At 40.1% G+C, this 27,043-nt stretch overlaps 1 protein-coding gene across 2 annotated transcripts in view; it reads left to right on the top strand.

Annotated features, from left to right (window-relative positions):
• Positions 1-270: 270 nt before the first annotated feature.
• Positions 271-27,043, top strand: part of KIZ (kizuna centrosomal protein) — a 143,264-nt gene continuing 116,491 nt past the window's right edge. Inside the window, exons 1-4 of one of the 2 annotated variants that reach the window (XM_045053937.1) lie at positions 271-486; positions 7,881-7,943; positions 13,487-13,649; positions 22,470-22,562. In XM_045053937.1, coding sequence (XP_044909872.1) covers positions 320-486; positions 7,881-7,943; positions 13,487-13,649; positions 22,470-22,562 — 486 coding nt within the window. In that variant the 5' untranslated portion in view covers positions 271-319. The remainder of the gene's footprint in view (positions 487-7,880; positions 7,944-13,486; positions 13,650-22,469; positions 22,563-27,043) is intronic. The other variant, XM_023251505.2, reaches the window with a different exon arrangement.

Genomic DNA, 27,043 nt, shown 5'->3' on the forward strand with positions numbered 1-27,043 from the left:
CTACGGTCTGTCTCAGGAGAATTCTGAAGGGTGAGAGGAAAGGGAGACTGCAGACTTAGGGCGGAGAGGCCAGAGCACCTCGGCCAAGCCGCATCCTGCCCGGACACAAGCACTGAGCGAGCATCCGCCAGCCCCTTCGGAGACGACCTGCGCAGCCTTACAAGAGGCTCCGCCTCCTCCGCCTCCGCCTCCCCCGCCCCTCCACGCCGTCCCGCCCCCCCCCGCGGCCCTCTGTCCCGCCCATCCACGGCGCCCCGCCCCTGCAGACCTCCGCCCCGCCCCGCTGTGCGGCGGCCTGGGCCCTGTTTACCCGCGGTGCATGGTGGGGCCGTCGCCTGGGACAACCCAGCCACCCGACAGTCCCTTGGCGTTGCAGAGCGAGCGCGGCGGCGGTAGCATGCACCCGGCCTTCTCGTCCTCAGCGCCTCTGGCGAGCCCCGACTACTACGAGAGGCTGGGCCGCCTCCAGCACGGGCTGCGGGACAGGTACGGCCTACCCGGGGCGGGGGCGGGGAGTGGGCCCGGCCGAGGATTAGCTGGTGCCCTAACCCCTGTTCCCTGCCACTCCCCGCGCCGTGTTTCCCAGGGCCCGGGTCCGCCCGCGACGTCCCCCCCTCCCCGCCCCAAGTTCCTGGTGGGGCCTGGAGGACAAAGTTTACCAAATACCGTGGCCCACTGCCTTTATTGGAGGTCTCTGCCGGAAGATGCGGCCGCATCACTGCATGTGCCTAGAAGTGAGAGTGGAGTTCTCCTGCCTGTCACTCTCAATCACGCCTTGTGAATTTCTCTACTCCCCTTCTACACGCCTCCTCCCCTGTCTCTCTTCAAATTGTCATCCCACCCTGACAGCTGCACTGCATCAATGATGACAAGTCCAGGAACGCAGGCGGGGAGTGTGTGTGTGTGTGTGTGTGTGTGTGTGTGTGTGTGTGTGTGTGTGTGAAACATGCAGGAAACATTTAAATGCAGGAAACATTTAAATGCAGGAAACATTTTGGGGAGGAACGAGGGCTGGCCAGATTTCCAGCAGAGGTGAAATTTACAGCAGAAGTCCAGCTTCCAGAGGGTTCATCATACTTTGATTAAGACATGAAAGATGAGAGCCACTGAAAACAGCTAGATCTGAGAGCACAGAGAGAAAATTATAAAGCAATTTACTATAAATACAAACATAAAAGATAAGTTGTTGGAACTATTATTTAGCTGCTAAATTAATTGGAGTTGGAAATCTCATTAGTTGACAAGAAAGGAAATAGATATTTGGATCACTTGATAAACAAAGCGTTTAATGAATGTTAAAAGTTACAAAATCATTTCAGTGAAGAGGAGAGCTTTGTGTGTGACAATTCTAAAATGACAACAATAATTACATGTAAAGGCAGGAGTAAGTGGTTATGAAAAGGAATTATATTCATCTTATCCTAGATTTAATTCTTGTCAAATATTTATAGAGCATCCACAACAGGCCTCCATGATTGTCCTCACCATATTTTATCCTTCAGTCCTTTTCTATATCCTATTTTTCTTTCTGACATATTGCCACTCACCCACTCTGGGGACCTCCTCACCTCCAACTTAAAAAAAAAATCACTTCCTGCAGTGCCTTCCATGTGGCAAGTATTGATCAACCCATTCTCTAAATTATGTGATCTCTATATTTTTGTAGCACTGTAGACAAGTGGCTCCTTGCTGAGATGCAGAATTCCAAGAGGACAGGAACCATATCTAGCTGGATCTTTAGCTGATAATAGAGTAGCTGAGGTGGAGGAGGAGCTTGACAAATGTTTGTTGAGTGAATGGTAGAAATCCCAAAGTCAACCATCCAGGGTCCAGCTGTTATGAATGTTTTATATACAACACTGTAGCCACCCATTGTCACTAAATCATGACCATTTTTAGTCAACCAGGAAAAGTGAACAGTATGATATTTCAAAGACAGTATTAAATGTTTGCACACACCTTATAGTTAAAAGACAAGACACTGGTCTGCACATTAGTGCACCCAAAGTGCTTTTTGACTCTGTTTTGCTAGAAGAATAGCTTAGTTATCAAAGGCCTTTCGTTATCTCTTAGCCCAACTTCTTTTTTTTTTAATGTTTATATTTAAGAGACAGAGTGGGGGACACAGAATCTGAAGCAGACTCTGAGCTGTCAGCACGCTTAACCAGCTGAACCACCCGGGCACCCCTCTTAGCCCAGCTTCTGATTTTAAAATGTTACTGGTTCAAATGGCATTCTTGTTGAACTAAGTTCATTGTGAGTTATCATTTTTGCTTCCATGCTAGGAACACCTGGCTGCTTATAGTCCTTATGGTATAATAACTGTAATGATTAGTACTCACTTTATGTTTAACACTTAATGTTTTAACTGTTAAGCAAGGTGAGGCTGTTGAAATTATATAAGGAATTCAAGTCAGATTTTATAGCCTATTCACGTTTCTGCATTTGGAGGTTTTAAATTTATTTTTTTAGTTAGTACAAATCTGTTGCAGTGTGTATTCATATTTCATTTTAAAAGTCCATAACTATCTCCAATGCATAGTAAGCACAGAGGCAAATAACTTTGGATACAGAGAAACTGCAGTAGACATGTGGAAAGTTGGTTTCTACTCTAGGAACAGTTGTGTGACCTTGAGTAGTTTGTTCAGCTTCTTTGAACCTTAGTTCTTCACCAGAAATGAAGAGCATTGAATTATATGTAAGGTAAGACCATAGGTTTTTTTTTTTTTCTCTAGTAACTAGCTTCATACTAAAAAAGTTGAAATCTGTAGTTTTGCAGGGTGCCTGGGTAGCTCAGTCAGGTAAGCATCTGACTATGGCTCAGGTCATGATCTCGTGATCTGTGAGTTCAAGTCCTGCATTGGGCTCTGTGCTGACAGCCCAGAGCCTGGAGCCTGCTTCAGATTCTGTGTCTCCCTCTCTCTCTGCTCCTCCCCCGTGCGCTCTCTGTCTCTCTCTCTTTCTGAAAAATAAATAAACATTAAAAAAAAGGAATCTGTAGTTTTGCAAAGCAACAAGTAATGAATATCATTGTTTGTATCCTATTTGACTGTTTGAGTGTACTTGCTTTTAGTTTTGGTTTTTAACCAATTTCAGTGACTGCAAGGATTGTAAAACTTCAGAGTCCTTTTAAAATCTACATCCCTGGATTATCACAGCTGCTTTACCAGTCCAGAACTTTCCTGGAGGTGTGAGATTAAAAAAAAAAAAAAAACTTGCCCTTTTCTGGCCTTCTTAGAGCTGGGACATTGTGGTGTTAGCTGGTCTAATAACTGGGCCTTTCTCTTGTAAGTGGTATATTTCTAGCCCAGATTGTCTCAGCTGTAGTCACATGTAGGTGTACTTATATCGTCTTAATTTTTTCCTCTTTGTATATGGTGTTTTCTCTGCACTGTGGTGAAATCAATCATGGAATCTTAAAGAGCCTGCTGGAGTGACTCGTTACCGTGTGTGTAGTGCCACAAGCACGGTAGAAACATGTGAGTGGAATTGACTCTTATAATTATATAAAAACATCCCTTTAAAAGGCCCGTTAACCAGCCCCAGTTCTTTCAATGCCAGTATTGATTCAGAGTGAGATATCATAATAGTCCAGAAATTGATTCTAAGATATTAGTTGAGTAAAGCTGAAGTTGGTGTTGAGGCAAAAACAGAATAACAAGTGGCTTAAAAGGAGAAAAGGGAACCATGTGGCTCTGCTGTAAAGGCCACCCAGCTGTGTTAACCTTTGAATGGTCCAGGGGCACCTGGGTGGCTCAGCTGATTGAGCATCTGACTCTTGATTTTGGCTCAGGTCATGATCTCACAGTTGTGGTATCAAGCTCCATCTTGGGGCTCTGTGCTGAACCTGCAGCCTGCTTAGGATTCTCTCCCTCTGCCCCTCCCCTCCAGTGTGAGCTCTCTCTCTCAAAAAAAACAAAAACAAAAAACAGAGCACCTGGGTTGCTCAGTGGTTAAGCCTCCAACTTGGTTTTGGCCTAGGTCATGATCTCATGGTTCATGGGTTCAAGCCCTGCATTGGGCTCTGTGCTGACAGTGCAGAGCCTGCTTGGGATTCTCTCTTTCCCCTCTCTCTCTGCCCCTCCCCTGCGCTCTCTCTCTCTCTCTCTCTCTCTCTCTCTCTCTCTCTCTCTCAAAATAAACAAACATTAAAACAATGGTCTAGGTGAGGGGTGCAGGTGACGGAAACCATAGGCTATGGATACACATCCCAGGGCTGGTGTTTCAGATATTCTGAAATAAAGATTTAGAATGTAAGGGTTGCAAGAGATCCTCCCTGTAAACCTTTCTCTGTCTTAAAAAAAATTTTTTTTAATGTTTATTTGTTTTTGAAAGAGAAAGAGCAAAAGAGAGGGAGGGGCAGAGAGAAAGGGACACAGAATCCGAAGCAGGCTCCCGGCTCTGAGCTGTCAGCACAGAGCCCGACACGGGTGCAAACCCACAAACCATGAGATCATGACCTGAGCCGTAGTCAGATGCTTAACTGACTGAGCCACCTAGGCGTCCCTCTGTGGCTTTTTATTGAGGCAAATGTTTTGTTTTACATCTTAAATTTAAACTAGAAATGAAGGACAGCATTCTGAAGCTCTGCAGTGTGGTGAGGAGGTTGGGGAAAGGGCCTGTGATTAAGAGTTAATGAGATTAGCATTAGGTTGTCTGGAGCGGAAGGCCAGGAAGTGTTTGCAATTTTTCACCATATGAAGTGTCATAATAGAGAAGTGTGACCTGCAGATGTCTGTATGTACTAAAGACAGAGCAGGAACAAAGAAGTTTTATCTTTGTGATTAAAAAGAACTTGATGCACAGAAGGTGATGGATTCCCAAAAAGGCTGTGGTTCTTTTTTACTAGAGGTCATAGGTGAATTTTTAAAATTATTTTTATTTTTAATTTTTTTAATGTTTATTTATTTTTGAGAGAGAGAGAGAGAGAGGCAGAGAGAAAGAGGGAGACACAGAATCCAAAGCAGGCTCCAGGCTCTGTGCTCTCAGCACAGAGCCTGATGTGGGTCTTGAACCCCTGAACTGTGAGATCATGACCTGAGCTGATGTCGGACGCTTAACTGACTGAGCCACCCAGGCACCTCAAAATTATTTTGAATTAAATTCAAGCTTACAAAAAAAGTTGCAAGTGTCTAGGATTTCCCTCACCCAGATTCCCCAACTCTTAACATTGTATTCCATTTTTTTCTATTTTGTCTATCAACCTGTTTAAAATTATTAGTCTTTTCTGAACCATTTGAGAACTACAGAAATGATGCCCCATTACTCCTAAAAATTAAGTGTCTATTTCCAAAAAGGGGATGCTCCCTTACGTGATTACCCTATAACTCTCCCAGTAAGAAAATCAACACTGATTGATACCAGTACCCAGACTCCAATAAAATTTCACCATGTGTCCATTTTGCCAACTGTCCCAAGGCTGTGTTTTTCCTTTAATGGTCCAGGCTCCCATCTGTGCACGCATGTTGCCATGTCTCTTTAGTCTCCCCAGCCCCAGTCCGGAGCTATTCCTCAGTCATTCCCTGTCTTGTGTTCCTAAAAGTTTCATAGAGTACAACTTTCATTCCAGAGGGTGATCCTCAAGCTGGGTCCATCTGATGGTTCCTCATGACCAGACTCTGATCACGTTTCTTGACAAGAATAGCATAGAAATGAAGCATGACATCAGGGGCACAAGGTCATAGATACACTTAGGGTCTTTCTGTCTTTGTAATTTAGTGACAGCTAGCTGACTGTCCAGTCATTCATTCTATATGAGCTAAGTGTTGAACATGAAATCTTAGAAGAGGAAAAAGCGACTAATAAAAATTTCTAACATGGAAGCAATTATACCATATTTCCTTCATTTCTTTTCTAAGTTCACTCTTAGAAGATGAGAAAGTAAAGATCTGTGTGGAGCTACTACTTAAAAAAATGGTGTCTCTATGAATTTTTTCCTTGTAATCTTTTTTTTTCCTTTTTAGGCATGGGCATACCCCAATTAAGGAATAGATTGTGGGGTACCTGGGTGGCTCAGTCGGTTAAGCGTCCAATTTCGGCTCAGGTCATGATCTCATGGTTCATAGGTTTGAGCTCCACCTTGGGCTCTGTGCTGACAGCTCAGAGCCTGGAGTCTTCTTTGGATTCTGTGTCTCCCTCTCTCTCTCTGCTCCTCCCCCACTCATGCTTTGTCTCTCTCTCAAAAATAAATAAACATTTAAAAAAAAAAAGATAGATTGTGTTGCCCAAGCCAAGATTCAGTATTTGGATTTTGGACCCCATTTTCCCATTAACAGAATTTGGTTAAATGGTAGTTTTTATTCTAGATTATGCTAAGCAAAGAAATTTACTTATAATGCAACTAACAGAGTAACTTTTGAGATTTTTTTTTTAGAAGGGAAAATATATCTGAAGGAAAACGGAAACTAATAATTAAGAGTTCCAAAATGGAATGTGGGCTCAGCCCCTTTCCCTTAGCAGGCCACCTGAGGTCACCTTCTGTTTGGATATGTCTTTGATTCACAGTCTTTTTTTTTTTTTTCTTGGCATTTTTCTTGCAGACATTATGTGATTTCTCTTTTGGCCTTTAGTTAGTATTAATTTAGATTAGCAATTTGGCTTCAGTGGAAGCTGGTATGTTGGTGGTAGAACAGAACCCCCCATGGTCAAACCCCCCAAGGGCTCTTTCTGGGATTGGGATGGCTAGTCCTGTTCAGCAGCTTTACCCCGTAGCCCCTTGGCTTTGGCTATTGCCACCTCATCTGCTGCCCAGTTTCCCTTCCCTCTTATCAGGCTTGGGCATATAGGTATGCAGGGTAAGGTCTGTCCTCTAGCTTACTGCCAGCAGTCACATGAACAACACAAGCTAATAAATCTTTAGTGGAGTAGCTCCATGGAATGGCAGTCAGTGACAGATCATCATGTTACAAAGATATAGAAAGAAATTCCTCCAAATTTGAAGTAATTTTGTTAGGGGACTTGATCTTTATTAAATTTGAATGGGGTTGGGCCTACTTTTCAGAGACTTGGCTCTACCCAAGTCTGGTTGGGAGTAGAGCAAGCCACCAATCTTCAGTCCAAGGTGGATTTGTGGAAGTGTGGTGTCTTGACCTGGCGGGACCCCTATCATGCATATGCCACTGTCCAGAGAAATCTGGCCATATTATATTTTATGTATTCATGTTTCTTATTGTCTGTCCTTCCCCACTTCTCTCTCTCTCAAAAAAAAAAAAAACAAATACAAAAACAAATTCAGGGCACTTGGGTGGCTCAGTGGTTAAGCCTCCAACTCGGTTTTGGCCTAGGTCATGATTTCATGGTTCGTGGGTTCAAGCCCTGCATTTGGCTCCATGCTGACAGTGCAAAGCCTGCTTGGGATTCTCTTTTTCCCTCTCTCTCTCTGCCCCTCCCCTTCTGTCTCTCGCTCTCTCTCTGTCTCTCTCTCTCTCTCTCTCTCTCTCTCAAAATAAATAAACATTAAAACAATGGTCCAGGTGAGGACTAGGATGTCAGCTGCTTGACAGCAGAGGCCTTGGTTGTCTTGTTCCCCATGTTAGTCTTCAGGACTAGAACAGTGCCTGGCTCATCATGGCACTCAGGAAATTCTTATTGAATGAATGAATCTACCTTCCAGTCTTTTCTTAGTGCATTTCCCCCATTTACTTTGAAAATCTTGTTCTGTTTGCTTCGTATTGGTATCGTTTTGCTTTCTAGACTCCCATGGTGACTACCAAATGTTTTTGTGACTTGAGTTTCAATCAGCTGGCATTTTCTGCTTCTTAGAGAGTCCAGAGATGCATTCTCACAAAGGTGTAATTTCAAAAGAGATCATGTTCTAAATCCAGCTGCTTATTACTTATCAGCGTAATTTATTCATAAAGTGTTTTCTTTCTATTTTATAGTGAAAAAAAGAGACTGGACCTGGAAAAGAAACTTTATGAATATAATCAGTCTGATGTATGCAGGTAAGATGTGATAGTGGGAATAGTTTTTAAACCAATTGGCATATGTTAATCAAAAAAGTGTAACCCTAATGTATGTTACAGATACCATAATTGCAATACTTTTACCATTCTCTTATGTCTAATATGTAATCATTTCAAGTAAATACTGAAATTTAATATAATCACTATCAAATGTAGGAATAAATTTGGCTAAATTTTGTGTAAGATGATTTTATTTTCGCTATTTGGTATTCGTGGTATTTCAGAATCTATTTTGCTTAAATGTCTGAGGAATAGGAATAAGATGCATCATAGTCTTTATCTTTTTGATCACAATTTAAACACATTGAGCCTGTGTAATGATTAAGGCATAATGACTATAGCTGACCTTTCAACAAACTGTTGAAGGCAGGGTTACGTGATGTCTCATTTGTTCATGGATATTTGACAATGCCTGTGAAAATTATTATGAGCAATGGATAATATAAATGTTGTCCTTTCCAGGTTACTTAATCTGAAGAGCCAACTTTTAATATTTTTAATTCTATTTTATGTAAATTGAACTTCATCCTTAAGCCAAATGTGTGGTATTACCTCCAATATTATTCATATGAAAAATTTCTGGCTATGATAGCATTAATTTTGTGATTTAGCCACATCATAAGAGGAGTGAGAAATGAAAACACCTCATCCAGAAGAGAGATTTAAAACCAAATCACCCATCAGGTCCATTTATTTCCTCCTATGCAAAATTATTCTTTGGTTTTAGGATTGAGTGTACTTTGAAGGATACCAGTCATGGTGGACATTGATATGTCCCCAGTAGTTCTAGAAGAGACAAGAAGCCAGTAAAATAGTGTAAGGAATAGCAGTGTTATGGATGCCATGGCCTCAGAAGTGGGCCCAAGTCTGAGAGCATCTGTGGCAGCTGCCATTTTTCTAGACTGCAGCTAAGAGGGTGGCCAATGGAGTGTAGACTTTTCCTGCAGCCTGTTTGGGGGCGGCTTCCTGGCATAATGGTGATGGGAAGGGGGAGGTGAGAAGAGACTGGAGACTTTAGCAAGCTGTCAGTTTGCTGAGTCTGTTCCCCTCTTGTTGCCTAGAAGACAGAGGGTATGTTTGGCTAAAAAATATCCTTTCTTTGACTGCCCAACAGGATAAAATCCAAACTGTCTAACATGGCTGTTTCAACCTGGTTTCCCCCCGAGAAGGCAGAGTCTGAGATAAGGGTTTGTATGTAGATGGTAGTTTATTTTAGGAAGTGGTCACATAAAACTGGCAAGCAGGGCTGGGAAGAATGAAATAGGAGCTGGTCACTGCTGTGGGCACCTGGGGCTCCATCCTTTTAGATCTTCAGAGGAGCCATGTAGATTGCCTCTCTGCTCCTCACAAGTATTCACTCAAGAGAAGGAAGGGGGGCCATTTACCTATCCGTAATCCCACACTGGACAGGGCCACCAGGGAGGTGTTAACTCCTTCTCACATCCATGCTGCAAACACAGAGAAGCAGCCCTGGAAAAGCAAGATACCAGGTGCTACCATGGCTGGAGAGGAAATGCTGGGCCAGGAGGATGTAAGGAGGGCCTGAGAAGTATCCGGAACAACAGCTTACCAGACCCTCCATTATCTTCCCCTGGTTCATTTTCATCATCATCCTCTTTCACCAGCCTCCACTAACATGTTACACAGAATCTTCAGTGTGTGAAGCATGACAAGGACTTTCGTAGTATCATGTAAGCAGGTGGGTTTTGTTACCAGGGACTTTTGTTCAGTCTGAGCCCCACCAGCAGTTAGCCATGTGCCATTAGGATAATTACTTCAACATTCTGTACCTCCATTCCTTTATCTGTCAAATGGGGATAATGGTAGCTATGAGGACTTAACAGAGCCTTAAAGCAGTATCTGGCCCTGTGTAAGAGTCAATAATTTATTATTTGTTGCTATTTTTAAAATCAGTATTACTGTTACTCTTCTTAATTATTGCCTTTAAGCTTTCCAACATGCTATTTCCCCTAAGTGTTTCCCCTCATCTTCTCACCCTTGCTTTCCCCAGTTTTGGGTTTAATTCTCACCCACGCTTCATGTCTAAACTAAAAATTAATTTCTGTTGGGAAGGCCTTCCTGGCCCCTTCAACTGGGTTAGATTGTCCACTCTGTAAGAGTCCTTGGCAGTTTTCCCTCGTAGCATTTATCACACTGCATTGGACTCATCTAATTTTTTGTTTTCCCTGTTGACTAGTGAGTGGCTTTCTTATTCACAGTACTGCACATATGAATGACTGCACGAGTGGGTGGATGACTGAAGTGGTGAGCTTTGAAGGTTCATGTGGGCAGGAATGAAACTAGACTTTGGGTGGAGAAGGCATGGTTACTATTGTATGTACTCCAGCTGGACACTGGCCACCACCAGCAACTTCACCAGGTGCCTGCATGTGGAAGACAGTATGTTAGGTTCCACCTCCATTATTGTCGCTCAGCGTTGAAAGTGGAAGACATGGGCAACAATAAAACCAATTTTAAGGTTTTTTTGTTTCAGAAGGAAAAATGGGGACAGCCAACCAAGGTCAAAAGCACAAAATTATTAGCATGATAAAGAATTTCTTGAAAATTTTTCGCTTAGGTGTAGAGGTTTAAGGTCTATTGCTGATGAATTTTTTTCCATTTCCTTATTTCTTTTTTTAAAATTTATTTTATTTTTTAAATTTACATCTAAGTTAGTTAGCATATAGTGCAACAATGATTTAGGTGTAGTTTCCTTAATGCCCCTTACCCATTTAGCCCATCCCCCCTCCCACAACCCCTCCAGTAAACCTCTGTTCTCCATATTTAAGAGTCTCTTATGTTTTGTCTCCCTCCCTGTTTTTATATTATTTTTGCTTCCTTTCCCTTATATTCATCTGTTTTGTATCTTTTTCCAGCGGTTTTTTTTTTTTTTTTTTGGGACAGAGAGAGACAGAGCATGAACGGGGGAGGGGCAGAGAGAGAAGGAGACACAGGCTCTGAGCCATCAGCCCAGAGCCTGACGTGGGGCTCGAACTCACAGACCGCAAGATCGTGACCTGGCTGAAGTCGGATGCTTAACCGACTGCGCCACCCAGGCGCCCCGATCATCTGTTTTGTATCTTAAAGTCCTCATAGGAGTGAAGTCATATAATATTTGTCTTTCTCTGACTAATTTTGCTTAGCATAATACCCTCTAGTTCCATCCACGTAGTTGCAAATGACAAGATTTCATTCTTTTTGATTGCTGAGTAATACTTCATTGTGTGTGTGTGTGTGTGTGTGTGTGTGTGTGTATGTATATGTGTGTATATATATATATATATATATATATATATACACACACACATACATACACTTTTTTATCCATTCATCCATCAATGGACATTGGGCTCTTTCTGTACTTAGGCTATTGTCGATAGTGCTGCTATAAACATTGGGGTGCTTCAAAGCACCATACCTGTATCCCTCGGATAAATGCCTACTAGTGCAATTGCTGGGTCATAGGGTAGTTCTATTTTTAATTTTTTGAGGAACCTCCATACTGTTTTCCAGAGTGGCTGCACCAGTTTGCATTCTCACTAGCAATGCAAAAAAGATCCTTTCTCCACATCCTTGCCAACATTAATGTTAGCCATGAATGCATTAATGTTAGCATTAGTGGCATTAATGTTAGCCATTCTGACAGGTGCAAGGTGGTATCTCATTGTGGTTTTGATTTGTATTTCCCTGATGATGAGTGACATTGAGCATTTTTTCATGTGTCGGTTGGCCATCTGGATGTCTTCTTTGGAGAAGTATCTATTCATGTGTTTTGCCCATTTCTTCACTGGAGTATTTGTTGAGTTTGAGAAGTTCTTTATAGATTTTGGATACTAACCTCTATCTGATATGTCATTTGCAAGTACCTTCTCCCATTCCGTTGGTTGCCTTTTAGTTTTGCTGATTGTTTGCTGTGCAGAAGCTTTTTGTTTTGATGAGGTCCCAATATTTCATTTTGCTTTAGTTTCTCTTGCCTCCAGTGACATGTTGAGTAAGAAGTTGCTGCGGCCAAGTTGAAAGAAGTTTTTGCCTGCTTTCTCCTTGAGGATTTTGATGGCTTCCTGTCTTACATTGAGGTCTTTCACCCATTTTGAGTTTATTTTTGTGTCTGGTGTAAGAAAGTGGTCCAGGTTCATTTTTCTGCATGTCATTGTCCAGTTTTCCCAGAACCACTTGCTGAAGAGACTGTCTTTATTCCATTGGCTATTCTTTCCTGCTTTGTCAAAGATTAGTTGGCCATACGTTTGTGGGTCCATTTCTGGGTTCTCTATTCTGTTCCGTTGATATGAGTGTCTGTTTTTGTGCCAGTAGTTGCTGATTAATTTTTAATATCTGCAGCATGTTTGTGAATCTGTTTTTGAGGGTGAACTTTTTTGTGCTTTTCATCTTAGTTTTCCTTGATAGAAGAACATGAAAATTGTGAGCACTGAGTAATGTATAGAATTATACTCCTGAAACTAATATTACAGTGTGTTAACTATACTTGAATTAAAATATATACTTGAATTATTAGATACTTAATAAAAATGTTGAATTATTTTATTGAACTAACAATAGAAATGCTTCATATCACGTACTCTTATGGTATAAAATTTGTGAAGAAGAAAGAGCTAGAACATGCAGGGTTGGTTCTGTGGGAAGAGTGGGCTGCACAACTTGAGCCATTCAGTGTGCCTTTTCATTTATTTGTTTATTCATTATTCATTCATTCATTCATTCACTCATTTATTTTTTGAGAGAAAGTACACTGGAGCAGGGGAGAGGGGCAGAGGGAGACAGAGAGAGAATCTTTAGCAGGCTCCACGCCCAGGGTGGAGCCCGACACGGGGCTCAATCTCATCGATCTCGGGATCATGACTTGAGTCAAATCAAGAGTTGGACGCTCAACTGACTGAGCCACCCAAGCACCCGAATGTGTGCCTTTTGTTTTACACTTTGGATGAGAGTCTCTAAAGGTTTTGTTCACAATTTGAGTAGAGTCACAGCCTATATACTATCATAAAATATTTTAAAATATAGTAGGTTGTTGCAGTTCCTGATAAAATTTTAATATTATCTAAAGGAGAACTTTTTGGGTATTTTAAATTTTAGAATTTCTCAATGTTTATGGATTGTGGTTTATAGTTTGATTCTATTTCCATGTGAGCAGATAGTTCTGAAATTGTCTGCCATAAAAAGAATGCTAATGGACTATTCATCCGACCATGGCCACATAGCCACCGCTCTTGAAACCACATTTAATATTGAGAAAGAAATCCATATAAATCTTTATTGTGTGAATGTTATAATGTAGTCTTGTATACATTTCTCAGGAGAGTTATGCCTGGATGTGATACTCAGTGATGTTGCATTAATTTCTTCTAAAAATGTGTGTACATTCTGCTCTTTAGCTTTCAGTGTTTAGTTAGGTAAAGTATCTCAGAAAACATTGTCTCATTAACAATTTTGTTTGAGAAAAATCTCTTTCTGTGATTTGTTAGTGTCTAACTGCATAATTTACAAATCTGCTTTTATTTTTCTAGAGTTAAGCTGAAGTATGTGAAACTAAAGAGATACCTGAAGGAAATATGTGAATCAGAAAAGAAGGCTCATACTCGAAACCGAGAATATTTAAAGCGATTTGAGCATGTCCAAGCTCATGTTGGACACTTTACTACAAATACAGAGAAGCTTCAGGAACTGAAGGTAACATCTTGTTTTTCACTATATTTCTCTTTATCTCTCTTTCTTTTGCTAAAATTGGAAGGAAGTAACAAGCACTAAGTTTCAGATCAGTGGTGGTCATTAGTTGTTCATCCATAAGAGAATTGCTCATTTTCTCTGTGATTTACCATGTGGCCAAATTTTGATCAGGGAACTTGAAATTGAATTTTCTTAGATTATACTTTAGTTGAGGAATTAATGGAATATCTGTACTTTGTTATACTGCACAAATAATTAACTTGTAACAGACATGGGTACTAGTCACTACGTGGCATGTGGTATTTGGTGGCTTCATGACTGAATTTGAGCAGCATTAAGGTTCTCTCCAGAGACCGTTTCCTTCTTTAATGGGTTTTTTCCCTGGGCTCCTCTGTTCCCATCAGGCAGTGTGTTGGGAAACACTGAGGGTAGAACTGGCCCCATGGAATTCACCTTCATACTCCTCATCTGTGCGACCCAGAGCAACTGCTTTCTGCAGCCCTCTCTGATTATGGCATCTCTTTCCTTTAAGGTGCTGGGCAACCTTCTCCTCCACAGATTATGCCCAGTGAGGAGGGCTAGGCCTTTTTTCTCTAAGCAGTTGTGCTGGCCAAGGGTTGTTGCTCATGTTAACCCAACAAAATACTGGTTATAGAAGAAGTTGCCTTTAATTACTTTTTTTTTTTCCTCTAGCAATTTCCCCCACTGAGGCTTTATTTCAGGTACACAGGAAAATGAAAATACTATGCAGTGGTCTGAATGTTTGTGTCCTGAAATTCGTATCTTGAAATCCTAACCCTAACCAAATCCTAACCAAATGTGATGGTGTTCATACCAGAGGCCTTTGAGAGGGGCTTGTGTCATGAGGGTGGAGCTCTCATGGATGAGATTAGTGCCTTCTAAAACAGGCTCTGGAGCACTTCTACCAGGTGAGGATGCAGTGAGAAGGTACTGGCTCTGAATGAGGAAAGAGGCCCTCACCAGAAGGTGACCACACTGGTACCTTGATCTTGGACTTTCCAGCCTCCAGAATTGTGAGCAGTACATTTCTGATGTTTATAAGCCACCCAGTCAGGGATATTTTGTTATAGCAGCCTGAATGGACTAAGATAACTCACATATTCTATACCCAGATACAGTAGTTGTAAATATTTTGGTATATTTGCTTTGTGTGTATGTGTACATTTTTTCCTGAGCTGTTGAAAGTATGCTGTGGACACCATAACAGTTCTCCCCTAAATACTTAAGTGTGGATCTCCTAAGAACACAGTCTCCTACATAATCACACTACTATTATCACACCCAAGAAAATTAATAATGATTTCATAATACCACTTAATATCTATCTGATATTTAAATTTCCCCAGTTCCTCCCAAAATTTTCTTTATTTTTCCAGACCAGGAGCCAACTAGGGTTCACATTACATTTGCTATTTTGGTGTTTTGGTCTCTAAATCAAATTTAGTGTCCTACCACTCTTCCTTTTTTTTTTTTTTTTTTTTCATGACACTGGCTTTTTGAGGAAGGCAATTTAGTTGCCTGTATAATGACTCACATTCAGAATTTGGTTATTTCTTTGAGGTATAATTTAACTGGAAATTTGGATTAGACCAGCACTGCCCAATAGAACTTTCTGTAGTGATAGAAATGTTCCCAATCTATAGTGGTGCTAATTCAGTAGCTACTAGCCACACATGACTACTGAGCACTTAAAATGCGGCTGTGACACTAAGGACTGAACTTTTAATTTTGTTAATTTTAATTAGTTAAATTTAAATAATCACAGCTGAGGTTACATACATCCTACTGTGTCCCATCAGGAGGCTTATGAGTTGTGATGTCAGGTGGTCTGACCTGAGTGAGGTTGAGTTTGATGCATTGCTTAAGATGGCAAGCTCTAGATCTCTCTTATAAGGACCTTTTTTTCCATTTGCAACTGAGCATATAATCTGTGGAGTGATAGTTCGACATTTTGGGAATATCTTGTTTCTAAATAGCCTTTTACTTAGTGGTTTTAGGATCTGTTAGTGATGCTTGAATCAGTGTGGTGGAGGTTGTGGAATGGGGATTTTCTAATTTAATCTTCCTCTTTATTAGCTTAAATTGTTCTATAAAGAAGAACTTTCTTTCTTTTCTCTCCTCTTTCTCTTTTTTTAAGTATCACCATAGACTTACGAATTTTTACTTAGTATATTATCAATTACTGTAGTTATTATTTTTGTTGTTTGTATTTCTCCAAATTTTGCTTGGGAGTGTCTCTTCAAATTGGCTTTGTGTCCTTTTGGCCTGACCTCATTAATCCTGAGCCTTCTTTGCTTTGGGGCACAACATGTTCCAGGTTTACTTTGTACACCACTGCCTCAGACATGGAGTTAGCTTCTTTTCCAAGGAGCTGTGGTTCCTTTTAGTGGGGAAGGGTATTTAGAAACCAAGATCTGGAAGTAGATGTGCTCAAACAATAGCACGTTTTAGCTACAGCACTAGTTTCTTTTTTCTTTCTTAGTATTCAAGTAGAATACTTAACATTCAAAAAGTAATTATTATAAACATTGTAAATCTCTTTGCTGTTCAGAGATTTTACAGAGAAAGTAAAAGTGATGGACAAAGCAGGGAATTTTGCCTTCCCAATAGAAAAAAGGAAATAATAGAAGTTTTCCTTTTATTTTCACATTGATGCTTTTTTACTTAATTATTGATTTGATGATATAGCCAAATGTGAGAGGGAGGAATTTGAAAGGGAGAATCCATAATTTTATATTGATAGCATTTTAAAATGGATAAGGAATGCCTTTAGAAAACAATCTGTGATGGCACAGAAGAGCAGATCATGTAGCTACAGTTGGGAAAGATGGGAGCACCATTGGGAGTCACCCTGAGTCCAAAGCTGAATGCAGGCAGCAATCTTTGAAACGCCAGCCAGTGACACCACTTACCTCAGCAAGCTGTACAGTAAGCAGAGATTCAGAGTAGGGAATGTTTGCCGTGCTGTCTGCCCATTCCTTTCCTCTTCTTCATTTCATCTTGGTATCCAGTGGTAGCCTTAGGAAGGCTGGACTCTGCCCCACTCAGGTAGCAGATCTTTACCTCCACTGACTGACCACATGTAAGTCTTAGGAGAAAGGTGTTCTGGGTAATCATATTGCCCACACACCCCACAATGCCAGGGGTATTTCCCCTTGAATAGAATATAGTTGATGCAAATGGACTAATAATTGGTAGAGTTCCAGAAAGTGAAACGAAATGAGGCAGTATGTGATAAGTGGGGATTTGGCCCAAGTTGTATTAAGTGAATTTCTCCCTTTTTGTAAGACTGTAAGACTATTTATTATATAATATTAAAAAATTTTTAAATGGGATAAAGGCAAACATATTTTATAAATTTTTAAATTTTAAACTGATTTTATGAATTATACTACTTTGGGGGCCTATGATAATTTTCAGGGCTTTTAAGGATGTTGATTTGTCATGTCATTTTGAAAACACGGTGTTGTGGCTATATTGCTACTTGTCAAATAGATAAAGAGGCCAACTAAGCTCAATTCAAGAATATAAATATTAGTAGTATTGTGAAGATTGTGTCCTTCTTTCCCCCATCCTGCCTCTACTCCCTCTCCCTGCGTTGGTGCTTGTAGAAGAGCCCCAGTTGGGCCTTAAAGCAGATGTTTTGGTGCCCTTTGTGCTTATCTCAGGTTGGGTTCTCCTGAAGTGGACCCTGAGACAAGGATTCAAATGTAAGTGGTTCATCTGGGAAGTGCATGGGATGTCAGGAGGCAAGTGGGAAGGTGAAACAGGGAAGGACAGGTAGCTGGAAAAGGGTATATATATACTAGTATATACATATACAAATATATATATATGTATTTGTATATATAATAGTGTGTATATATATATATACTAGTGTATATATACATATATATGTTTATATATATACAAATATATGTTTTATATATATACACAAATGTATGTTTTATATACATATATGTATATATGTGTGTACATATATAAATAGTGTGTGTGTGTGTGTGAGTGTATATATATATATATATTTTTTTTTTTTTAAACCAGCCTCCACGACTCCCCACAGTCCTGACCACCCTGACCCGAAGCGGATGGGCGACCCCCTCAAAGGGTCTTTAAACCTCCGCGCGGGCAACGCCCTAGGTACCTGGACAGGGTGGGGGCGAGCGAGGTGGGGGACCAGGAGCCGCAAGCCGCCACCCCAACACTGACGCCTTAAGGGCCCCGCAAGGGCGCCAGCCCCAAAGCTGCCGTGCTGCTGTAGGCCCAACGGGCAACCGCCCAACAGGCCTCGCCGCCGCCACCACAGGACGCCATCATCCTACCTCCCCCAACAACCCCCATGGAAAAGGGTGTATTATCAAGCCAACCACCATAGTCAGCATCTGGAACTTAACTTACAGGGAAACCCTGGCAAATGGTTCCGAGCATTTGGAATATGCAGACATGGCTCCTGAGCATCACTGATTAAAGGCTGATGACAAAGAGATGGGGGGGGGGGGGGGAGGGGAGGAGAAATTAACCACAGGCTCCTTAGGCACAGAGACAGGAATGTTGAGACTTAGGAGCACCCAAAAGGGTCCCAGGGACATGTGTGGAGAATAGCATCTGTTTCAGCCTTCCCCATTCAAGTGCCAGGCATGAGGCTGGTATGTCAGGGCATTCAGGGAGAGTCCCCATCTGATGATATCTCTCATCTGCCTGAAATCCTTGAGTGCTTGCTCAGCCTTTCAGGATAAAGCCCAGATGCTGGCGTCTGCCTGCATACCACCCTGCAGCTCAACCTTATGACCCTTAACACACACATGTCCTTTCTCATTTCTGCCTCACACAAATATACAGACATGTGCACATTTTTTCTTCCCTACTGCCTCCCTTCACCTCCTTCCTCTCTCCCCATCTCTGCCTCCCATCTCTGCTCACTCTCTGCCCACGCTCTGCTCTCCCCTCACCTGTCTCCTCCATTTCCCCCCATCTCTTATGCAATATTCCTTCCACTCCCATGTCTTCCCACTGTCCCTCTCCATCTTTTATCTTCCAATCATGGGCATGTTCTTTCTCTTACACACTCATACACTCACTCACATGCATCCACCAAGTTTTAAACATGCTGACTGCTATATTTTCTTGAAAGCATCACATCATTTCCTATCTTCTTCAACTAGAAGCCCTCTCTCTATATATCCTGCCTTAGGTCTGGGCCGTAATTATCTCAGTAAGCACTTCCTTCATAGTGTTGTCATTGTTTACATGTCTGTTTTTCCACCTCGTTGTGGGCTCCTCATCTTACTATTTCAGTGCTGTCAGTATCTGGGCCACAATGTGGCACATAATAAGCACTCAGTAAGCTTTGAGGAACACCTCCCTATTCTTTAAGCACTCAGTAAGCACTGGGACTTCCCCCTTGACTGAAAATTAATTCTGTATTTTTCAACTTGCTCTCTTCTGGACCATGAACAACTTTGTGAGAGCTAATGTGGTATTGGTTCTATCCTGTGTTATACCTTCCCAGGAGCATTTCTGTTTAATAGCAGAGGCACTCTGAAGATACGATGTCACTATTTAAAGATGTGATTCTTGTTGGAAATTCAGTCATTAGGGTATATGTGCCTATGAGGGATAAAATTTGAAGAGAACAAATATTTGAGCCCTCATTCGATTCCTACTGAGCATTGTGACAGCCACTCTGGGCAGGGCAGGACCTTCAGGCTCCTGGAGGACAGTCTGTAGCTTTTGCCATTTTTTATCAACCAGAGTGTCTTACTTGTTAATATGTATTAGTTGAATATAAATAAGTGTTCCTGCATACCTTTTTGTAAAAAAAAACATCTAAAAAGGAAACCCATAGGGGCACCTGGATGGCTCAGTCAGTTAAGTGTCTGACTTTGGCTCAGGTCATGATCTCACAGTTCGTGAGTTCAAGCCCCACTCTGGGCTCTCTGCTGTCAGCACAGAGCCTGGAGCCTGCTTCGGATCCTCTGTCTCCCTCTCTCTCTGACCCTTCCCCACTCTCTCTAAAAAATAAATAAATGCTTAAGAAATAATAAAAGGAAACCCATATCCTGGAAAAAATAGGAGAAGAGAAAAGACTGTGACTTGTAGTCCTGAGGGTCAACTCAAACAATTTATGTAACTCTCTGTACCCATTTTTTCAACTCTAACATGAGGAAGCTGGGCCAGCAGATCTTAAATGTCTGTTCAGTTCTGTAACCAAGAATTTTTATATAATCCTGGAGACCACTGAAAGAAGGAAGCCTGTTTAAAAAAAAAAAAAAAAAGTAGTGGTGGCACTTTCAGGCAAATGGTAATGTGACGAGGGGAATTTGAAGGAATGTAAGTGGGGATACAGAAGAAAAGAAAAGAATGGAAAATGAGATGTGCTATTAACATGGAAACATATCCCAGAGACCTGAAAGATATCCCATGACCTCCACCTCCTTCAGATAACCCCAGATGATCGTCAACAGATTTCATCAGTTGAGCTGAGATGAAATTGTTTGTGCACAGCGGGGAAGTGAATAGAAAGGTTCTCCTAAATTTAGGTGGGCAGCATCAAGCTCAGTGCTGGGAAGCAATACATTAGCAGATGGCACAAGTTAGTTACCTGATAGGCTGATTCAGTGCTCTTGAGTTCATTAAAATAGGTTTCCCTGGGGGATTTGTGGGAAGAGGGGACTGTCCTTAGAGGTGCTGTGGACTGGCAGATGCTACTGGGCCATGAGAACTTTGGCCCCTGAAACAGCAAATGTAAGAGGAATCTGGGCCACATGGCAAGAAGGGAACAGAGACCTGAATCAGCACCAGAAAGAAAGGATGCAGTACAAATCCTGATGTATTTTGGAAATATAATGGGACCTTATCAAAGAAGAAGTGGGGCATAAAACATGGAAAGACTGATGGTTGGAAAAATAGGGCACATGCTCTGCTGTTTTATCATTTTTAGCTAGGGAATTTTTGGAAAGATTTGTCTATACAGTTTTCCAAACTTAAAAAAACTTTTAAACATAGTACAACCCTTTATATGCAGATAGAATAGGAGGTGGGGTTGAAAATCCCTGCTCTCCAATGTTTAGGAGGTAAATTTGATGGATAGTAACCAAGTATCATATGTATGAATAAAAGGCAAAGAGAACAAAATGTTTGTAGGTGCAAATCTGTGGTCCTAGGGGATGCAGAATTATAGTTTGTATCAATTTTCAATTTATCATAGCAACTTTTGATTTCAAGTACATTGTTCAGTTTTTATTTGTATCACTAATTTAGGAAAGTACCTACAATTCAGTGAATTTTTCAGATGCATTGAAAGCAATGTAATTTGGACTCTTGAGACTTCTGTTACTATTCTTTATAAAGTCCTAATGCAGTTACAAGTTTTTTGCTGCAGCAGAATGAATTAAACAAAAGTCATGTTTCCATGAGAAAGTGCTCTGTCTTTAGAAGGTTTGGCTCTGAAATGATCCCATAATGAGAAAAGTAGGTATAATGCCTGTTGCGTGTTTATAACTGATCTCAAAGAACATAAGAAAATATTTGCAGCCACAGGAACAGAGTTTTTATTTAACCAGCAATTATTTAATAAACCTCAATATTTATTTTATTTCATAATCCACTTCCATCCCTTTTTAAAGGTACTTTCCCTTAGAATCTGTAAAGTATGCCTTTTGAAAGCTCTTGGAGTTGAAAAGTAACTATCTCTGAGTCCAAAGGAGTAGGTAGAACAGAGAGATGTAAATTGTATTGTCTTAATTGCCTTATTTTTAAATCTTTTCTTGGTTTATCTTTTTTACCGGCCTTATAAAACTTTCATTTAATTAGGTATTTCTTTAGATTATTACTGTCATCTATCATGTTAATAGCATTCTGATAGAGAAAAAAAAAATTCCCTGCTAAACTCTTATTAAAAATGGGGCAGCATATAATATCTTTTAAGATATTTTGAGGGAAATAAGTGAGTTTTCATGATGATTGTCTGTTTTTTTATATGTCAAAACAAAGCTCAGGCCAATTTCATGTTCAGACTAAGAACTAAGAAAACAGTTCTCTGATTATCTCATAGGTGTTTTTCTAATTGCAGTGCATCACGGCCTAATTTAGAAAATGTTCTGATACTTATCTGTGATGAACCACCATCCGTGAATTTCTTAAGGCTTTAATTACTAACATACTGAATCAAAGCCCTTTTTATGCCTTGCTTTTAAGAAAAAGTCATTTTATGATGGAATCACTTTCATCAATTATAGTGCGATAATGATGCAGGCATCTTCATGTAGTTATTAGTGCCAGAGCAAACTTCATTCCTATGGTACTGATCATTGATGTTTCCTGTATATTTTTATTCATAGAAAATGGAGTTTGTTTCAAGTCGATGAGCTAGCAAATAATATACTCTGTTCCTGTGATTAGTAGGACCATGATACTAATGTAGATATCTATAAAGATAAGAAGTCCGTAGGATTGATTTCTTTTCCTTTAGGACAAAACTTTTCAGGGTAAACACCGTCTAATGTGCTGCCTTCATAATAAAGTAACTGGATTTTCCTGATAGCTTAATATGCTAAGGTTTTATTCCCTAAATTGATGGAAGACAGTAAGAAGCCATCTGGTCTTATGTAAAAACATACAGCATTTTATAGACCTCAGCTTTTGACATTTTATTTGTGAAATTTTCTATTCTAAGTTGAATTTCTTAGTAACATCAACTTTTACTTTCTACTTCACTGTTTTATACTCTAAAGACTAAAAAATATAGGCAGATGCTGGTTATAATAAGAGCCACCACAAAATCAAAACTTTGTTTCTGTTTAGACCGAATATGAGGCTCAAATTAAGAAGACACAGCTACTCTCAAAAGATAGACCTGGAATAAAAGGTGAACTGAAAGATGAAGACAGAGAAAAGGTAATAAATTAAAACAATAAACTTTCTGTTAGAGGATTTCTGGAGTGTTTCTCTTTTACTATATTGTTTTAAATAAAATCATGTTATTACAGAGATCTTTTTTATTAAACCTTAAGTATTATTTAAAGACTTATAGAGTATTGCTTTAATGTCTAATTCAATTAAATTTGCTAAAAGGCAGTCACAGCAGGTTTAAAAGAGATAGATTCCAAAGAAAACCTTAGTGTTGTTAGCAGGTGAAATTATGTTTCTCTAAATAATGCTTTGTCACTGCTTTTTTTCTTCGTTCCAGAAATGTTTTAAATAAAAGGTAAACAAAATATGGAATTTTGCTTTTCTTTGTATATATAATTTTGTACATTTTAACCTTTTCACAGAGAAAGTGGAAAGAAAAGATTGCATATCTAAGCAACAGACAAAAAGACTGGCAAGGAATACTTAAATAAATTCTGCTATGTATCTGCCGTAATGCAGGCTTCTAATCCTGCAGCCTATCTCCATATAAATGATTCTGTTCAAGACCATAGATGTTTTCTTCACTAAAAGCAGTAAAGCTCTTTTAGATGAAATGTCTAAAAACATCTTGTAATAACTTGGAGCATGCTGGCAAGAGTAGTCACTTGTGACTATGTGTGAAACCCCCTCAGCCAGTCGATATTGTAATAAGCAAAAATGGTAGCATCACTCCATTATTCAGAAAAGCCAACAGCGTGCTTGTTCCTTAGGCTGCAGCATTCATTAAGAAAAGCTTACTGGGCTGAAAGCTGGAAACAGATGATAACGGGATATGATTTTCATATTTAATGCTTTCCTTGGAAGAGTATGTGTGCTACAGATTGATAGAAGAACCAACTGCTACTTTACTAAAAGACTTTCAGGTTTGCCCTATAGCTACCGATGGAATCATTCAGCCAAGAAATTAACTTTTTCTCCTTTTACCTGCTTTATATATCTGCTAAGCAGGCTGCCTGGCTGCCAGTAAATGTTATTATGCAGTTAACTGTTTGGTATTTAAGACTCTTATCAGAAAAGAAACAGAGGCCACACTATTTTGTTTTTATAGTAGGAGGAAGGTTTTAGTTTTCCTTTTTTCCATGCATTAGCAGGCATTAATCTGAGTTTATAGGAAGTTTTAGTTTTCCTTCCCAAAGATTAAAAAGTTAAAAAACCTAGAATTTAGAGCATTCTTTAAACTGTAAGATACAAAACACCAAGCCCCAGAAACCTTGACCTATATAAAAAGGCCTTTTAATGATAAATGATTTCTGTGCCATTAGATGTATGCCAAATGTGGTATGATGTGATAGACTTCTAAACCATTCAGACAGTTTTTCTGTTTGACATTGGGTCATGAAATAATTGATGTGTTTTTAATCTATAAGCCGGTTTGTTCTTTCTATGCCATTCCTGATAAAGGCATTCTTAGTACGGCAGTGTCAATGGTACTTAAGTAAAACGGGAGACTTTTTTTTTCTATTTGCACTAGTGATCCCTTACCTTACATACAATTACATAGTCTTCTTTTAAGTTATATTTAAAATTAGGGCAAGAGACATACAGCTGACAACCCCTTAAAGACGTTACATATAATAATTAGAAGACAGGTATTTTCCTGTGTACTATAAAGTGTCATCTTAAAAGCTTTGATTATTGACTGTATATAACAATCAATTAGGTAACATTTTGAGAAATTTCTTTCTTGCCTATATTCAATTTCTTATTGGTGTTCCATCAATTAAAAGGTAAATACATTTCAGTAAAATGATGAATTAATGAATCCTTATTATATGCTAATTCCAGAATAATTGCTTATCATATGAGTTACATTTTTTTTCTGGTGGAAATCCATACATGTCTTCTTTAGACAGTCATATGAATTAGTCTCTGTTCCCAGAGTTGTTGGTCTTCAGGTATTGGCCTGAAGCGCAGTATGGTGTCACTGGTTGAAGTCAATAAATCATTTTTAAGCATGTGATCTGTGTGAGAAGCCACAGTAGATCCCCCTATGAATTCCACAGTGCTTGTGCTCAAGGTGCTTCCTACAAGGAGATGTCCTTTCTAAGGCACAAGATAGTATGTAATGAATGCCAGTTACACGTGGTGGGCATGTGCTGCATGAAGAAAGAAGGTATGCTTCTACCAAACTGAGTGGCCCAAGACTCAGTGGAGGAGGTGGTGTTTGAACTAGTGTGAAGGATGGGAAAGATATCAGTCAGTGGGGATGTGTTAGACATTCGAAGGCCAGGAGATGTCATGATTAAAGGAGTAGAAGCAGGAAAGCCCAGTGGGCAGTTGTGCAGCCTGGCTGAAGTCCAGCGTTCTTGTACGGAAATGGTAGACAGTAAGGTTGGAAAGTTACATCATGGAACTTCTTAGTGCCACATTAAGAATTGAGATTTCCTCCTGGAATCGTGTGTGTGTGTGTGTGTGTGTGTGTGTGTGTGTGTGTGTGTGCGCGCGCGCGCGCGCGGGCACATGTAATAGTGTGTGTATGTGTTGGGGCAGGTAAAGGCAGGACTTGTGGATCGAGCAGTGACGTCACAGCTGTGCAGCAGCTGGGAGATAAGGCTGGAGGTGCCATGGAGGACGAACTGGGGGAAGGAGTTGGTGGAACTGAAGAATCAGGGTTCGTTCAGACAGGAAGAATTAACTAAGAGCCTAAACTGAGGGTTGCCATTAACGTGGAAAACACTGATGAGGGGGAGAGGACTTGTCAAATTAATGATAATTCTGAATTATAAGAAGCTATATTTTTTAAGTGATTGTATACCTTCAACCATAGCAGTAACATGGATACTCTATCAAGAAAAGTCATCAAGCAGTGATTGTCCATTTTCTCAATGTAAAACTCTAGCTCAGTTTCATAAGGCATCCAGAGTTTTCATGCCTCCTCTGGCTACTTTTCAGAGTTCTGTGTTCTCTTAAGAGAATTAATAATTGGTCTACTTGATCCCCAAGCTTGTTTCCATGATTAGTTTACCTAGTAAACTTTTGGTTTTTGGTTAATAGATAGCAAAAAGACAAAGTTCAAGCCCCCATTCGGATCCTCACAAATTTTACTATAATTCAGTAATCCTTTCCCTCTATTATACATTGCATTTTTTTGTTGTTGGGGCAGGGTGTAAATTCTAATTCTGTTGGTCTTTTGGCATGTTCTAGTTACTTAGTTTTTCATATGAGCAGTGACTAGAGAACATACATAAAAAAACATCAAGGGACGCCTGGGTGGCTCAGTCGGTTAAGGGTCCGACTTCAGCTCAGGTCATGATCTTGCGGTCTATGAGTTTGAGCCCCACATCGGGCTCTGTGCTGACAGCTCAGAACCTGGAGCCTGTTTCAGATTCTGTGTCTCCCTCTTTCTCTCTCCTCCCCCGCTCATGCTCTGTCTCTCTCTCCCCAAAAATAAACGTTAAAAAAAATTAAAAAAAAAATCAAAGCGTACATATTGTCATTTGTGAATGAGATATCAATTTTGGGATGGGGTTTGTGAAGTTTCTTTGAACTATTTTTGTGTGTGTTTGTGTGAGAGAGAGAAATTTTTTTTTTATGTTTTAAAATTTACATCCAAATTAGCATATAGTGTAACAGTGATTTCAGGAGTAGATTCCTCAGTGCCCCTTACCCATTTAGCCCATCCCCCCTCCCACAACCCCTCCAGTAACCCTTAGTTTGTTCTCCATATTTATGAGTCTCTTCTGTTTTGTCCCCCTCCCTGTTTTTATTTTTGTTTCCCTTCCCTTATGTTCATCTGTTTTGTCTCTTAAAGTCCTCATATGAGTAAAGTCATATGATTTTTGTCTTTCTCTGACTAATTTCACTTAGCATAATACCCTCCAGTTCCATCCATGTAGTTGCAAATGGCAAGATTTCATTCTTTTTGATTGGTGAGTAATACTCCATTGTATGAAAGAAATTGAAGAAGACACAAAAAAAAGGAAAAAGATTCCATGCTCCTGGATAGGAATAACAAATATTGTTAAAATGTTGAAACTACCCAAGGCAATCTTTGAACCATTATACTGTGAAACATGTTCTACTAAAAGCAGAAGTGAACTGGATCCTTCACAGCAAGAGTGTACCATGCTAGGCCTGACTGGAGATCTGTGGAGGACCAGGGAATTCTGTCACAGGGCTGAAGGCTAACTGGAGAGTTCCATTTCACTGTTGTAATACTTCCTGCAAGGGTCACATGGAGAATGGTTATGCAGGCTGTTACTTCTACTTCTCATGTTAATTGTAACAATGGGTAATGATCAGTGCACACTTACTCTGTGCCAGGTGCTACACGAAGCACTTTATGGTCATCAACTCATTTAATCATCTCAACAATCCTGGAAGTAGATGTTGTTGTTATCCTCATTTCATGGGAAGGCTCAGAGAGGTTAGTTAACTTCCCTAAGACTACACAGCGAGGCAGAACCAAAACTCAAATCCAGACTCTTTGGCTTCAGTGTCCATGCAGTTAGCCATCTTGTTGCCCT

The sequence above is a fragment of the Felis catus genome, chromosome A3, assembly GCF_018350175.1.
Source record: "Felis catus isolate Fca126 chromosome A3, F.catus_Fca126_mat1.0, whole genome shotgun sequence".
In the NCBI taxonomy this organism is placed as follows: Eukaryota; Metazoa; Chordata; class Mammalia; order Carnivora; family Felidae; genus Felis; species Felis catus.